General features: G+C 43.7%; 1 protein-coding gene across 4 annotated transcripts in view; it reads left to right on the top strand.

The window, feature by feature from the left end:
- Nucleotides 1-6,068: 6,068 nt before the first annotated feature.
- PTPN12 (protein tyrosine phosphatase non-receptor type 12) overlaps nucleotides 6,069-14,711 on the top strand; it is a 63,469-nt gene continuing 54,826 nt past the window's right edge. For 2 of the 4 annotated variants that reach the window (XM_082239621.1, XM_082239619.1), the window contains exon 1: nucleotides 6,069-6,333. In XM_082239621.1, coding sequence (XP_082095747.1) covers nucleotides 6,235-6,333 — 99 coding nt within the window. In that variant the 5' untranslated portion in view covers nucleotides 6,069-6,234. The remainder of the gene's footprint in view (nucleotides 6,334-14,711) is intronic. The other 2 variants (XM_082239618.1, XM_082239620.1) reach the window with 1 other exon arrangement.

Here is a 14,711-nt window from a genome sequence, read left to right as displayed (position 1 = left end):
TTCATATAGATGTTGAATACAGGGATTGAGTACAAATCCTCCAGAACCACCTTCTGCAAATGCCTGTCCAGGTCTGAGTGCCAACCACAGTCAATTCAAACAGCCTCTCTAAAAGAATACAATGGTCAATGTTATGGAAAGCCTCCGAGAGATCCAAATACCGTATTTTCCCGTCTATAGGACACCCCCATGTATTTTGGGGACTCAAATTAAGAAAATGGGGGGGGGGAGATGTATCTGTGTATAAGACCCCCCCTAATTTTTGACATTATTTTTAGGGGGGAAACCTAGTCTTATTCACAGAAAAATACGGTAACTTATTGTTTCGCCTAGTGAAAACACACTCATGAGGAACTGCATACCTAGTCAAATTGCATTTCCAAACACTGGTGGCCTGTGCTTTTTAGATCCAGACTAGCATTGCAAGGGCTTTATTTGCATGGAAGAGGTTGTGAGTAGGAGAAAAGATGTCTAATTCTTCTCCTACTGCTGCTTCCCCCAATTACAGACCTGCACTGAAGGAAACATGACCTTTGTATTCTACCATTGCATTACTAGCAACTGTAATGCAGACTAGCAGAATGACAATTATCTAATAGAAAACAAAGTAAAAATACATTTTTTTCAAACACTGTGAATAAATTTAACTTAAGAATATAATAAGAGCTCTACTAGATCAGCCGACCAGATGCTGACCAGATGCTTATTGGAAGTCCACAACAAAGGAATTATTTTTTAAAACTTCTCGATGGTTGCAATCCTATGCTCTCTTCCTTGGGAACGAGGCTGCAATCTTGAAGTAAAGCTGCAATCCTTTCTTTACCGACTTCAAAGCAAGAAACCTTTAACTCTGTCGGACTTTCTTCTGAGCAGATATGTGTAGGATAGCACTAAAGAACCCCCTTCAGCTAAGTGGGGTTTATCTCTGTGGAAATATGCTTAGGCTGCAAATTTAACTGAACTTACTTCTGAGTGAGCACACACACTTGGGTTGCATGGTCTCCCAAGGACAGTTGAAGGGGGAAATCATTAAACATCTTAAAATGGATCTCACCATCTACAGAGGCACTAGATAATGGGTTCTTAATTACATCCTTTGGTTGCTCATAGGACATTGGTTTTTAATGTGCTCATTATCAAGCCTGGCTTTTTATTTGTACTAAAACAGTGGAGATGGCTATGATCAGAAGCTGAGCCAGTACCCTCAAAAGTCTGCATAGTGCTTAATTGGTATTATCTTCATGGTTGGGTTCTGCTGATTCACCAAGAGTGTGGACAGGTTCCTCGTTCACCTTCACTAAGCTAGTTTGTCCCCACAGCCGGAGGAGAAGAGGACAGAGGGTGAAGAAAGAGCTGTGAGTGGAGCGGGGGCAGGGGAGGGAAACTTCCCCAGGAAGTCCAAAATATGGGGAAACTCAACAAACCTGTTGCACCTGAATCTGGGTGTGGAAAATGCAGCTGAATGTGACACAGCTGTGGGCAGCCTGAGGAAGTACGGGGACTTCTTCTGGTTTCTTATGAGCCAAGCTTGCAGACTGTTCTCTGTTTGGTTGGCTCCATAAGCTCTTTGCTGAACTCACAGCATTTTGGTGGCCTCTTTGCCAATATTCTGCTTAAGCCTGTGACTTCACTCTTTTTAGGGAAGATGATACTTCCAGGCTTTTCTTAGGCTCCTTCCTCTCTTCTGCCTTGACACTTCCACCTGCTCCAGACCTTCTACTTTCTCCTTCAGCTTCTTTATCTTCTAGTCAGAAATTTTCTGCTTCAGCAGCAGCAGACCTAACTTATTTATACTGTATGTCATAGATCTAGATTGTGTGTGAAGGACACAGAAAAAAACAAGTAGCCTCCATTCATCCTAAAATAAAAAATCATGTGTATGCAGTCTCAGGCTATGTCCACAGCATACAACTGAATCACTATGGTACCACATTAACAGCCATGGCTTGTAAAAGGTGCTGAGAGTTGTTGTAAAGGACCCCTGACAGTTAAGTCCAGTAGTGAACGACTCTAGGGTTGCGGCGCTCATCTTGCTTTACTGGCTGAGGGAGCTGACGTTTGTCCACAGACAGTTTTTCCGGGTCATGTGGCCAGCAAGACTAAGCCACTTCTGGAGAACCAGAGCAGCGCATGGAAACGCCATTTCCCTTCCCACCGGAGCAGTACCTATTTATCTATTTGCACTTTGATGTGCTTTCAAACTGCTAGGTTGGCAGGAGCTGGGACTGAGCAAAGGGAGCTCACCCCATCACGGGGATTCGAACCCCTGACCTTCCGATCGGCAAGCCCTAGGCTCAGTGGTTTAGACCACAGCGCCACCTGCGCCACCCGTGAGAGTTGTTAGGAGACTCCTATTCCCTCCTCCTCCTCCATCTCACATCAATCTTTGGATTCACTCCAGCATTGCCATTGGATGAGATTCATTGTAGGTGTTAGGCCTCACCATTCCACACTGGCCTGATTGTGGGTTAGAAAGGGCCTTTTCCCCTTCTTCTTTAGTGTAGTAGATTTTTCTATGGGACTGCATTTATTTAGACCCAGCTGAAACAGATATCCCACTGTACTTCAGTCGTTGCAGCCTCATTGGCATAAACAGGGTACACAAAGTCAAATGTGTATACTAGGTGAGGTTGGCATTTGAGTAAGAGAGTTTACATATTGCTCTTCATCACCCCACAGAGCTACAATTTCCACAGTGATTTAACAGTCAACCCCTCTTCCCAGGGATCTATGGGAAGTATTATTTGGCTTTAGTATTTCAAACTTCACCCTTCACATAACTCTCCGCCAGCCACACAGCAAAATTTTATACAACATTGTGCATAAAACCAACAACCCTGTTTCAGTAAACACATTTTAAAAGGCAATTTATCCCTTTTAAGTTGTAAGTTGTAGTCCATAGAGATTGGACCAGATGGTTCCTTCCAGCTCTAGAGCCTATGATTCTAAAATGCCTGGGTGGTGGAGGCTGTAACTTTTTTCTTGCTCTAAGTGGACTTTGTTTAATCATACAGTCATATTCCTTTTGAATTGCTTTTTATGTCTTATATTTGTGAACAATAAGACTTTATTGCTCTATCTTTTTTTGCTATGCAGGATCCATCTCTTTCAACTTCTTAGCCAAGGGATTTATTTTGAAATGAAATTTCTGGATAGGGAAGCTGTTCAGTTTGTATCCTGGTTCCATTTCCTGTTTACATCAAACTGTTCTGCATCACCCCCATCATGTCACCCGGCTTCTTTGGTAGTCAGGGTGCGCTTCCTTCCATTCCCCAAATAGTCACTGTGACACAGCTGAGCTATTGTATTTTCAGAGAAAGAAATCTAGTTACTCATGTCGCCTGTGATGAACTGTTGGCGATAGCTGAAACGGTTAGGGGCTTACATTTATTTATTGTCCAACTAAATACTGACTCATGAATAATGTTACTTATTTTATTATTTTCGGTCTGCCTTTTAGGGCAAAGCCACACAAGCAGCTTTCCTAAAGCATAAAACTACAGTATATATAATCACAAACACATTTAACATAAAACAACAATGTGAAATAGTATAATCAAGTAACAGGTCAACAGCATCCCATTATAAAATAGCCAAAACATAAATATAAATTAGCAAAAAAACTTTAAGAGAAAGCAAATCAAAATAAATGGGTTTAAAGAATGTTTTACATGTGCTTTAATGGAAGCATATTCCCTGAGGTTGGGAAGGAGCTCCACTTGTGTGGGTTCTTCACTGTTTAGTAGGGTGGTTCATTAAAAACTTTTTTTTTTAATGCCTGCTCCAAAGGTCTTATCTTACTACACTAGGGATTATATAGCTATATCTGAAATTTCATGCATATCAGTTAATATCTTGTCCCTGCTCCACTGAATTGAAATTTCAGCCTGCGTGACAGAGGAAAATGGCCAAGTAAACAGCTATTTTCGTGGAGGAGGGTCAAGATATTTACTGATATGCATGAAATTTCAGATGTAGCTATATAATCCTTAGTGTAGTAAGATAAGACCTTTGGAGCAGGCATATATATATATGTATATGAACCGCCCTACTGTTTGGGCCCCACCTCTTGTATCTGTAAAACTTAAATTTGACCTCACCAGGAGCCCTCAGGTCTCAGAGAAAGAGAGGTCTACAAAGCAGACCTTTAGAGCACCACCTTACTAGAGTTGTGCACTGTACATTTTTGCTTGGTAATACTGTACATTATGTCTGCATTCAGTTGGATTTACTTCCCAGTCAACATGGACAGGATGAAGCTGTTGTGGGGCAGCATATACACTATCCCCAATTTTGAACATTATTTCTGTACCCAGGTTTTCAGCCTTCTGGAACACAGGCTCATCTTGTTATTAGTGAATATTTGGTAAAGATTCAGTGTATAGCTTATCTGTATCCTGTAATAACGTGAAACCACATATTCATGCTATTCTGAATGGCCTCTGCTTTCACTGCCCGCAGAGCCAGGGCAAAATATAGTTTTCTTTCAGCTTAGAAACTGCAGGGTGCAGCACAGGCGGGTGGAAAGCTGAAACGTATACCTACAGTATTGCAACTATGACTGCAGAGTTGTTTGAAGCTGCCGATTTATAAAAGCGGGAATTAAAGAACGTTATAAAAAGCACCTCGAGAGACCTCGTATGGCAGCGCACCATTTATAGTGTGGAAGGTTAATGAGGGGAAACGAAGGAATAAAACCCACGCCCCGTGCATTCTCCGATTGTATGGCCAATATATATATAATAATTTATTACGGTCGTAGGCCCATACAAATAAAAACAAGACATAAATAACAGCTTATGCACGTGGGGAAAAACAGCCGCTAAAACACTACTATAACAATAAAATACTATAAGATGGAATGGCATACTGCGCCTTAATTAGCTTGTGGTGCTCCTTGGCAACGCTTTTGGGTAAGGACAGCGACCAGGAACCTAGCCACTTTCAGGGTCGTATGGGTATCCTTATCCTGCAAGATTTGGGCAAGGTGGAATTTTGGTGGGGTACCCTCTAGCTTCTGTATGATTGATCCCAACAAATTTGCCCGTGGCACCTTGAATAAGGGGCAAGTGAACATAATGTGCTGAAGCGTCTCCGGCGTCTCCTTATCACATTCGCACATGGCGGAGGCTTGGCCCTTGGAGAATCTATGTCTCAGGACATTGGAGGGAAAAACGTTAAACCTCGCTTTGGTGAAGGCCAGCCTATGGGCAACAGACGAAAGGGAGGAGAGGTATGATGGAACGCAGTAAGTTAAAGTGATACCAATGTTCTGGGGCTGTGCTTTCATTAGACCCATTAGCTGCATGCCTGATGGCAGGCCCGGGAACTTTGTTTTTCCAAAGAGCGAGACGTCTGAACCTGGGCTTGCAGGCTGTGAACGGAGGGGTCACACTCAGGGAGGGGAGCAAGTCCTATTAAAGGCCAGACTTACTTATTATGTACACGCAAACGTGTTGAGGGGGCTCTAAATAAGCTTCCTAAACGTGCCATATACTGGCAGGCACTTTCTCTGCGGGCAAACCAGAGATGCCTACAGCCTCCCGGGCGCGAAGACGGAGCACTGCCTTCCCGCGGTCTCTTTTAGCGAAACCACAGTCGACCTTTCCCCCCTCCCCTCCCCCCCGCAAACGCATTGGTACATCCCAGAGTCCTATTTATCAAGCGCAAGGAAGACCTTACCCGCTAGGGAATTCTAGGGGTGGGGGGTGGGGAAAAGGAAGTTTCTCCCGAGGTAGGAGGAGGAGGAGGAGGAGGAAGGGATTGACGGGCAGCGAGGCCAATCGCCAGCGGGGCTTCTGAGAGCGGAAGCCAATGGCGGGGCCCGAGAGCTCGGGCGCGGCGGATCCACACGTGGGAGGGAGCGGAGGGAGGGAGCGGGCGTCGCTGCGCCTGCGCCGCAGAGGGCGAGTGGCGTCGCCGCCGTCCGGCGTTCGGTGTTGGCGGCCGCGGCGGCTGCGTTCGCGAGGGAGGGAGGGAGGGGCCGTGAGGGAGGAGAATGGATCGGGCGGGCGGGCGGCCGGGCGGCGCTGGGCTGAGCTGAGCCGCCGCGGGGAAGTGGTTGTGCTCGGGGTCGGGGCGGGGAGGCGGCTGGGGAAGGAGGGCCAGGGCGGCGGCGGCGGCGGCGGAAGCAGCAGCAGCGAGAAAGCCGGTTGGCGGGGCGTCTCCTCAGGCTGGGTCTCTCCCGCTTTGCGGAGGGAAGGGGGCAGGCGGCGGCGGAGGAGGAGGAGGAGGATGGAGCAAGAGGAGATCCTGAGGAAATTCATCCAGCGAGTCCAGGCCATGAAGGACACCGACCACAATGGGGAGGATAACTTCGCCACCGACTTCATGGTACGCTGGGTTTGGGGGGGTGGGGAGAAGGCGGCGGGGGGGGGGTTGTGCGCACTGAATTCCGTCTCTGGTGGGGCGAGGAGAGGGCGGGGCGCCTTGTCAGGCGATGCCGTTGACCTCCCCCTCCCCCCCTCCGTGAAGGTGCATCATCCTGGCCTGTCGGTTTCTCCCCCCCCCCCATCATATCGCGCCCCCGGGTCCGTGTGGGGAGAAGGAGGGAGCTGGAAGGAGCCTGCAGGGCTGCATCCTCCCCCCGCTCCCCCCCCCGAGAAAGCCTCTGGCGTGAATGGGCTCCCTCAGCTTTGCTGTAGGGCTGCTGGTGCTCCATGTGGCGGGGAAGCTTCCGCGATGCCCGTGGCATGTGAGGGGCTGCTGCTGCCATTGTGCTTGCGATCCCACCCTTCCTCCCTCTCTCTCTCCCCCCCCGTTACACCCTGCCCGCCGCTTCCACAAATAGAAATGTATGAAGCCAGAGGGGAGATTCCTTATCTCCTTTCTCCTTCTCCCCAGTTCTGCGAAGCAATCCTGCTGCAGGTAAAGTGCTCTCTCTGCATATACAACACAGTAGCATCTTGGGGTTGCAGCGGGCATTTATCGAAATTTCAGTTCCCGGTTCCTATTTTTGTGTTCTACTGCAAAACCTCTGTGCTTTCCTTGGAGCCAGTCCTCTTGCCAACATCATCTCTTCCCTCCCCTTCAAAATCTCCAGCAGCATCCTCATTCTTTTATCCTTGCAGCCATTTATTGGTAGGCTTATCTCTGTGTGCATAGATAACGGCTTATGACCATATTTATCCAAATGGATCGTTACAGCTCCTTCGTTTTTGCTTCACTCTGCCGGCTGGCGGATGACAGTTAGCTGTAATTCTGAAAACAATGTAGCTTCTTATAAAGGTTGTCGCAAATGTTTAATATCGAATGGCAAGCCTTTGGCAAGGAAGGGCTTTTTGGTTAACCCAACTGGAAATATTATCGTGCGCCTTCATTTCATTTTTGTTCTATTCGCTTCGGGGTAGAAGCATTCTGGTTAAGCTCTGGTTGAGCTGATGGCTTCAGTGCACAAAAATTCTGATGCAAGTGACAAATAAGAGGTTTCCTAAAATATAGGGAGGTGTCTACAGGATATTGCGAAAGACCAAGGGGCTGTTGAAAGTTGTTTCAGGTCTGAGGCATGGAAGAGGAAGTGGGCTTTAGGAAGCGGTTTCCTCATCCCGGATGGGGAGGCATGGGAAAGAGGAATGGCTCTTCTGGCTGAAAGGGTTCTATTGTTCTTGAGGTAAATAGAAAAGGATTTGAAAGGAGGGGAAAGCTTGCATGTTTTACTTGACTTGAAGTAGTTACCCTGATGCACATTCCGTAAGGCTTTAAACTTCACTGGTTTGGAGTATCTACTGCTTAAAGCTGAGTGTATAGGTGTGTTTAATTACAGTTCTTACATTTTTTTGTATAGAACATGAAATGCACAAATATTACTATTTCCTGTGAAATACCAAATAAATGGGATTGACTATGACTATTCTCTTAACCAGTTGCAATGTTCTTATAAAGAACTCGACAAATCCCTTATTGGAATAAGGAAACATGTGTCTAGCTCTTAACTTAGCGTTCATTAGTTAAGTGCATGAAATTGAACAAGAGGACTTGGCTTGTTAGTACTGTCTCTTTCCTGAATTTATACAGCAAGAAGGAATGAAAGTGCTAATGTGGGTGGACTTGGTTCCGGGTGTGATGCCAGATGGTTGCTTTTGTACTGTAAATGCACTGTTGTAAAACAAACTTGCTAAAACTGGCCAATGCTTTTACTGAAACGGAGTCTTCCTTTTAAGTAACCTGTCCCTGTAAAAAAATAACACTTAATAATATGTCTCCTAATCACATCAAAGATGTTTCTGTATTGAAATGTGGAGGTGTAGGGAAAATGATTTATATACTACAGTTCAACCAATTGGTTCCCAGCATGGTTCAGAACAAAAGGGCTTTTAAAGATGTATTGGCTGTATATAGGCTTGCATTTTCAGAGCTAGTGTAAGTTTCCTTTGACGAAATTTAATATCTTCAATTCACATTCTCCTATGCCTGTGTGCTGCTTTGAACACTCTTGTCCAAACAATCCACACATAGTCACTTTAATTAAAGGGTTTACAAGATCCTGCTTTCTTCTGACTTTGCATGCTACTCTTTCCTTAAGACTTTTATTTCACTTTCCCTACTTCTTTTAGGGCAGGGGTGCCTAACCCGTAGCCTGTCAGATGTTATTGGACTCCAACTCCCAGCAGCCTCAGCTGGCATAGCCAGTGGTCAGGGAATGTGGAAACTGCTGAAATGGGAAAGTATTTGTCAGAAACCTGAAATGCAGCTAGGAGGAAGCCTGTCTAATCTCAGTAGGGTGGAGTTCCAGAGGACTGGGCCTGCAATGGGAGCTACAAGCCTCTGAACATTGGGAGACCACTAACAGATTATAAGGGATCAGGTGTTCTTGGCAAGGTAATGGTCACAGAGGGGTCATCCCACAGCAGAGAGGTCAAAACAGAGTGTGGCCTTAACCAGTCACAGGACAAGAAGGACCCTCCCTTGTAGATCTTAAAACATGGGGACACTGGTATAGGGAGAGATGTTCCTAAAGTATTTGTCCCAGTGTTAGAAGCTCAGATATATAAACTAATTTGTGCCAAATGACACCTTAAAGCAAGGTTTTAGTTGCCACGATGGAATGTCTAGGAGCCTTTTTTTTTACAATGAAATTTATTATTACTATTATTATTCATTTAATTTCTATACCACTTTATATTTTAAAGAAAAATTGTAAAAGCGGTTTACAACACGATGATGATGATGATGATGATAATAACAATAATAATACTAATAACATTTTTTATACCCTGCCACTCTGGGCGGCTTCCAACACATATAAAATCACGAAATCATTAAAACATCAAATAAAACAATCCAGAATAAAACAGATTCAAACTTAAAGGAAAATATTTCAGATCCTCCTTTAAGTGACTTTTTGCTTTCCCCATATTTATTTACCTACTTAATTTATATAGCCCCATAGCAGTAATGTATGAAGCCAGTTTGCTGCAGTGGTTAGAGTGTTGGACTAGGACGGGGTCAGCAACCTTTTTCAGCCGTGGGCTCGTCCACCGTCCCTCAGACCATGTGGTGGGCCAGACTATATTTTTTGGGGGGGGGGAATGAGCGAATTCCTATGCCCCACAAATAACCCAGAGATGCATTTTAAATAAAAGCACACATTCTACTCATGTAAAAACATGCTGATTCCTGCACCGTCCTTGGGCCGGACTGAGAAGACGATTGGGCTACATCCGGCCCCCGGGCCTTAGGTTGCCTACCCCTGGACTAGGACCTGCGAGATCAGGGTTCAAAACCACACTCAGTCATGAAGCTCACTTCATGACTGAATACTGGCCTTGGGCCAGTAACAGCCTCTTAATGTATCTCACAGGGTAGGGATTAATTGAGAAGCAGTGCTAGAAACTCCCCAGGCACCAGGTGCATTTTGCAACTGGCACGGGTCCAATTGTGACCATGTGGAGATCTCTGGATGCCATGTTGGCAACTGACATCTTCATCTGGCTGGCTTCTCCAACTTTCTTAAGCAGCTAAGCAGAAGAGCTTATTTATTGCATTTATAACCCACCTTTTTCTCCAGTGAGTACATGGTTCATCCCTCTCTTCGTTTAAGCCTTACAACGACCCTGTGGGGTAGGTTAAGAGGCTGTGACTGGCCCAAGATCACCCTGCGAGCTTCATGCCTGTTTTGGTCTGCTACCACTATCTTTAGTAAACACTCCTGCCAAGCATACCACTGCTGAGAGCCTTCTGCCTGCTGGTGTACCTATTTTAGTTCTGGCAATGCGGTCATTACACCTAGTTTGAAAGGTGTCTTTATATTCCTTCATATAGCGAATTACTCATGGTTTCAATTTTACATTGCCAAACTAGCATTGTTCCTGATTGGTAACTTCAGTTGCCCCGCAGGCTCTGATTTTGGCAGATGCTGGCTGAAGAAGCACAGTATGGAGTCTTCATTGCTGCCTCTGCTATCAGATAATTCAGTGGTGGCTTCCCACTTGTGGAATGCTTTCCCCAGGGTGGCATGCTTGATGCCATCTTATTTTTAGGTCCTAGGCAAAGACTTCTCTTTATCTGAGCTTTTTGGCTTTTAATTTGAAGGTCCTGTTGTGGGTTGGGATCTGTATGTTTATAGCTCTGTTTTTAGATTTTGATTGGTTCTTCTTAATTGGTAAGTTGCTTTGGGCCACTCTGTGAGAAAAGTGGCTAACAAATATAAGAAATAAATAAAATGTGTAGATTGTCACTCTACTTAAAAGCTTGATTTTATAAAGGGGTGGTATTCAACTAATCATTACTTGGGGTAGAGCCATTGAAATGGAAGGATCTAAGGCAGTCATGTTCATTAATTTCAGTGAGTCTACTCTAATAGTTAGTTGAATGCTACTTAAAGTATTTTTAAGTCAAGTTAGCAATTTCACTAGCTTCATGCTCTAATCATTATCTGAGGTCCCACTTGGTTCCTTCATTCCTCTGAAGCATAGCTGGCAGTAATGAGGGCTAATTCTATGGAATTCAAATAGTAATGAATGAAACACAATATAAGAAATAAACAAACTTCACAGACATGCTGTGGAATACCTAAATGACGTTTGCAGAGCACAGTTTTGGAACCCCTTGATTACGGCTATCTTGGAGTGGCATCCACTATGTGAATTTTTTTGCCAAGTAAGGTCTGTATGGCCCCATCACTGTTTTGTGTTAGGAGGATGCTAAAATGTGGCTGTTTAAAAATGGCTTTGGCTGATTATTTGTTCTTCTGATGAGTTTACCGTTTTGGTTTGGCAGTTGTGGAGAATTGAATCCATGGGTTTACATTTGGAATAGTTGGCCAGTTTGTTGGATGGCTGTGGTATATAGTAGCCAAATTAATATATTCTATTGTGTATTTCATTAAAGACTCTGAATTACTGAAAAAAGATGACTCAGAATAATAGAATTGTAGAGCTGGAAGGGATCCTGAGCACCATCTAGTCCAGTTCTCTGCAGTGCAGAAATAGGCAGCTGTGTAGAGTTCAAACGTGTAACCTTGATATTATAAGCACAATGCTCTAACCAACTTGTTTCACATTGATTCACTTCCTAGTTTGGCTAAAATGCATGCTTTCTAATCTGGAACTGTTGTAGTTCCATGTCGGTATTGGATTTGATGGCTAGGCTAGTTCAGCATTTCTAAAGGTTAGTTGATAGATTCTTAATCTGAATTTTTAATGGCTACTCAACATTTGAAAGCAAGTTGTCTAACTTCATCCTGGAGTCTGCAGGTGAGAAAATGAAAGTGCTCGCTCCAGAGCTAATTACTATTCAGGTCATCACTCCACCAAAACATGTTTTTTAGCTTACTGATGATAAACTCTTACGCAAGTGATCAGCATGATCCTCAGAAGCTGTGTGATTGGGCCCTGGAGAAGGGTGGGTTAATGGGAACTCTCTGTGAAAGGCCTGACCAGACTTCTTCTTGGAAGTAATGTCCAGATACTTTGCAGTGTCCTTGCCTCTAGTAACGGGCACTGTAGTGCAGTTGTGCGTAGGAGTCATGATGAATTGTCCTTGATGTGGTTTTATATACACGGTTGCAGAATACATGTAAAATATTGCATAGTGCTTCATGGTGTTGTTGCGGAACAGTGAGCTGTAGCATTAACACACTCATCCATAATGGGAAGGTGAGAGAGCTCTTGTGACTTGGAATAATAGACGTTAAGCATGATTGTACATTGACTAACGGCAGATCTGGAGAAGGATGGAAGGAATTGCTACCAGGGTGGATTTGATTTAAATCACAATTTAAATCAGTAGTCAGTAAGACTTGATTTAAATCACTGTTTTCTTTTTTCTTTTTTACAGAAAGACTCATTCTTGCTGGTATAAGGTTTCATTTTTGGAATAATAAATTTTCAGGGTAGTTTTTACAGTTATATCAAATTTACTGATTTGGTTATACTATTAGAAATACATAGGTAATTATGAAAATATTGGAGGGTTTAATAAGGTATCTATTTATAGGGGCTATATCTCCCAGCAGCCCTGGCATTGGAGAGGCTGGTCTTCCTTTGTCTAGGGGGTGAGGGGGAGACATACAGTTGGTAGGTCTAGGCTGGAACAGGCTTGCAGAAAGAAGCTGGAAAAGGGGAACCGAGGACTGGAGTGGAGAACTTCGGGAATTCCTGCTGCAGGAGACTTTATTGTTTGGACAATGTCAGGCGAGCCCTGGGAAGCAGGGCCTGGAACCAGTGAACTCTTATTAGTTGACTGGCAAGTACTTCAAGGTCTCGCCAAGGACTTACAGGTCCCAGTTACTTTTTCCACCACCACCCCTTTGGATTTGCTTCTATATTCAGGTGCCTATTCTGTACAGTTAAGTGTTAGTGAAGTTGTTGGAACCCAGTGGGATTGGGAAGAGGTTGCCAGCCCTGAAGTGACTTCAGCATTTGCCTCAAGTCTGAGTTGCACAGGCATACAACTGACTTGCGCTATTATTACACAAAGATCCCAAGACTTGTGGAGTATTCTGCTCACAAGGTTGCACTTTCATTTTTACTGCTTCACACTTAGCTCCTTGTGCAGATCTATTCCACTCCAAACAATCTATTGGAACTTTTGTAACTTAGCATTTAAGAGGTAAGGGGCTGATTCTGTGTATATAATTTGCAAAGGAACAATGGGATTAAGGTTTTCCCCTCAACTCTGTATGTTTATTTTAAGACATCTTTCCTGTAAAGAAAAGGCATGTTATCACTGCAGACACAAATTCATGCTTTTGAGAACTGCAAAAACAAGCATCTGTGATAATATCTTCTCGTTAGAAAAACTGCCCCAAATAATCTTACAGAAACCTCTGGAAGAGCATGACATTGTCAATGGCTTAATGGAACTCCTTTACCAAAAAAATTAAGCATTGCATATAAAGCCTCATGCTACATAATTAAAAACATCCTTTTTTCCTGATGAATAGCCTTTGGATTATAATGTAATTTAAATAGAAAACTACCTTAAGAAATATTTTTCCTCCAAAAGCATTTTATTTTAATAAATCCAATTTAAATAAAAAAACTGATTTAAATAAAAAAAATCATTCATTTTTAACCTCCCCCCCAATTGCTACTATAAGAAGTGCACCTTGTATGGCTTCTTGTAACTTCTCTAGTGTTAGTGGCCACAGCTGTATTTTTACTGATAACAAATGAGTCCTAGTAGCACTACACAAAAGCATGCATTTTCATGGTAGGAGCAAACTGCATGCTAAATAGCATGTGGGCGTAGCCAAAATAAGTTTGATAGTACCTGGGCTTCTAGAATTGCAAAATGAAAATGGATTTATTTATTTGTGCATACCTTGTGAATTCCATTGATTGTTTCCCATAAGGGAACGTGCTATTGAAGCTAAATGGTATTTTCTATCAGGGGAAAAAATGTGCAAAAAACCTAATTCTTTGGATTTGAAGTTGGGTGATACTGCTCTTCTGCAGATTCATGCATTGTGAACCAAATGTTCCAGACTTTAGCAACTGCCTCAGAATGAAGGAAGTGAACTGCACACCCTAAGATTAAACTTCCCTCCCTGCATTATTTGGGGAGGTTTCAGGAGGGAGAGACTCGGAAAACAGATTTTCCTTTCCTCAGAGCTCCAGAACCCTCCCATATGAGATACAGCAATGAAACACAGATTGACAACCAGCACCCAAACTGAACTCTGCAGTACTTTACAGCATGGGAGTGGGCAGGGAGAGAGAAGAGGAGGTCTTCTCCCAGTGTAAACCCTAAACAGTGCTACACGGCTCCTGGTCTTGGATGGAGCTCTGAATAGGAGCCAATCCTATTGGATGTACAATAAAGTATTGTTGCAGCTCTCCGCTTGATAGGTAATCTTAAACAGTTTAATATACAGGACAGGAATTCACAGTTCAAATGAATTCCAAATGACTGCCTCAAGCCATGCAGAAAAAGGTAAACAGAAGAGCAAGATAAGCCCATGCCTACTAAATTTGTGCAGATAATTATGCTGAAAATAAGACGATAGCTAGGTCTCACTTAAGAGGCAGCCATGGCATCCCAGACTGCATTTGGATGCTTGTGCTGTGAGAAGTAGCAGGCAGCCATTTGTGCATGTCATAGATTGGCCCATACACAAAATACCCTTTGCATTGACAAGTTGCATGCTGGAGAGAAGCTTCAAGGAAGAGACTTGATAATGTATCTAGAAGTAATTTATACTTGCATCAGGCAACCAGGCAAGTGGTTATTTGCAAGCCTGTAGTAAAACACAGGACATCGTTGTCTCT

This window comes from Podarcis vaucheri (genome assembly GCF_965113315.1).
Source record: "Podarcis vaucheri genome assembly, chromosome: 10".
Lineage (NCBI taxonomy): Eukaryota > Metazoa > Chordata > Lepidosauria > Squamata > Lacertidae > Podarcis > Podarcis vaucheri.
Note: the sequence above shows the minus strand (reverse complement) of the source record. Positions and strands in the feature narration are given on the sequence as shown.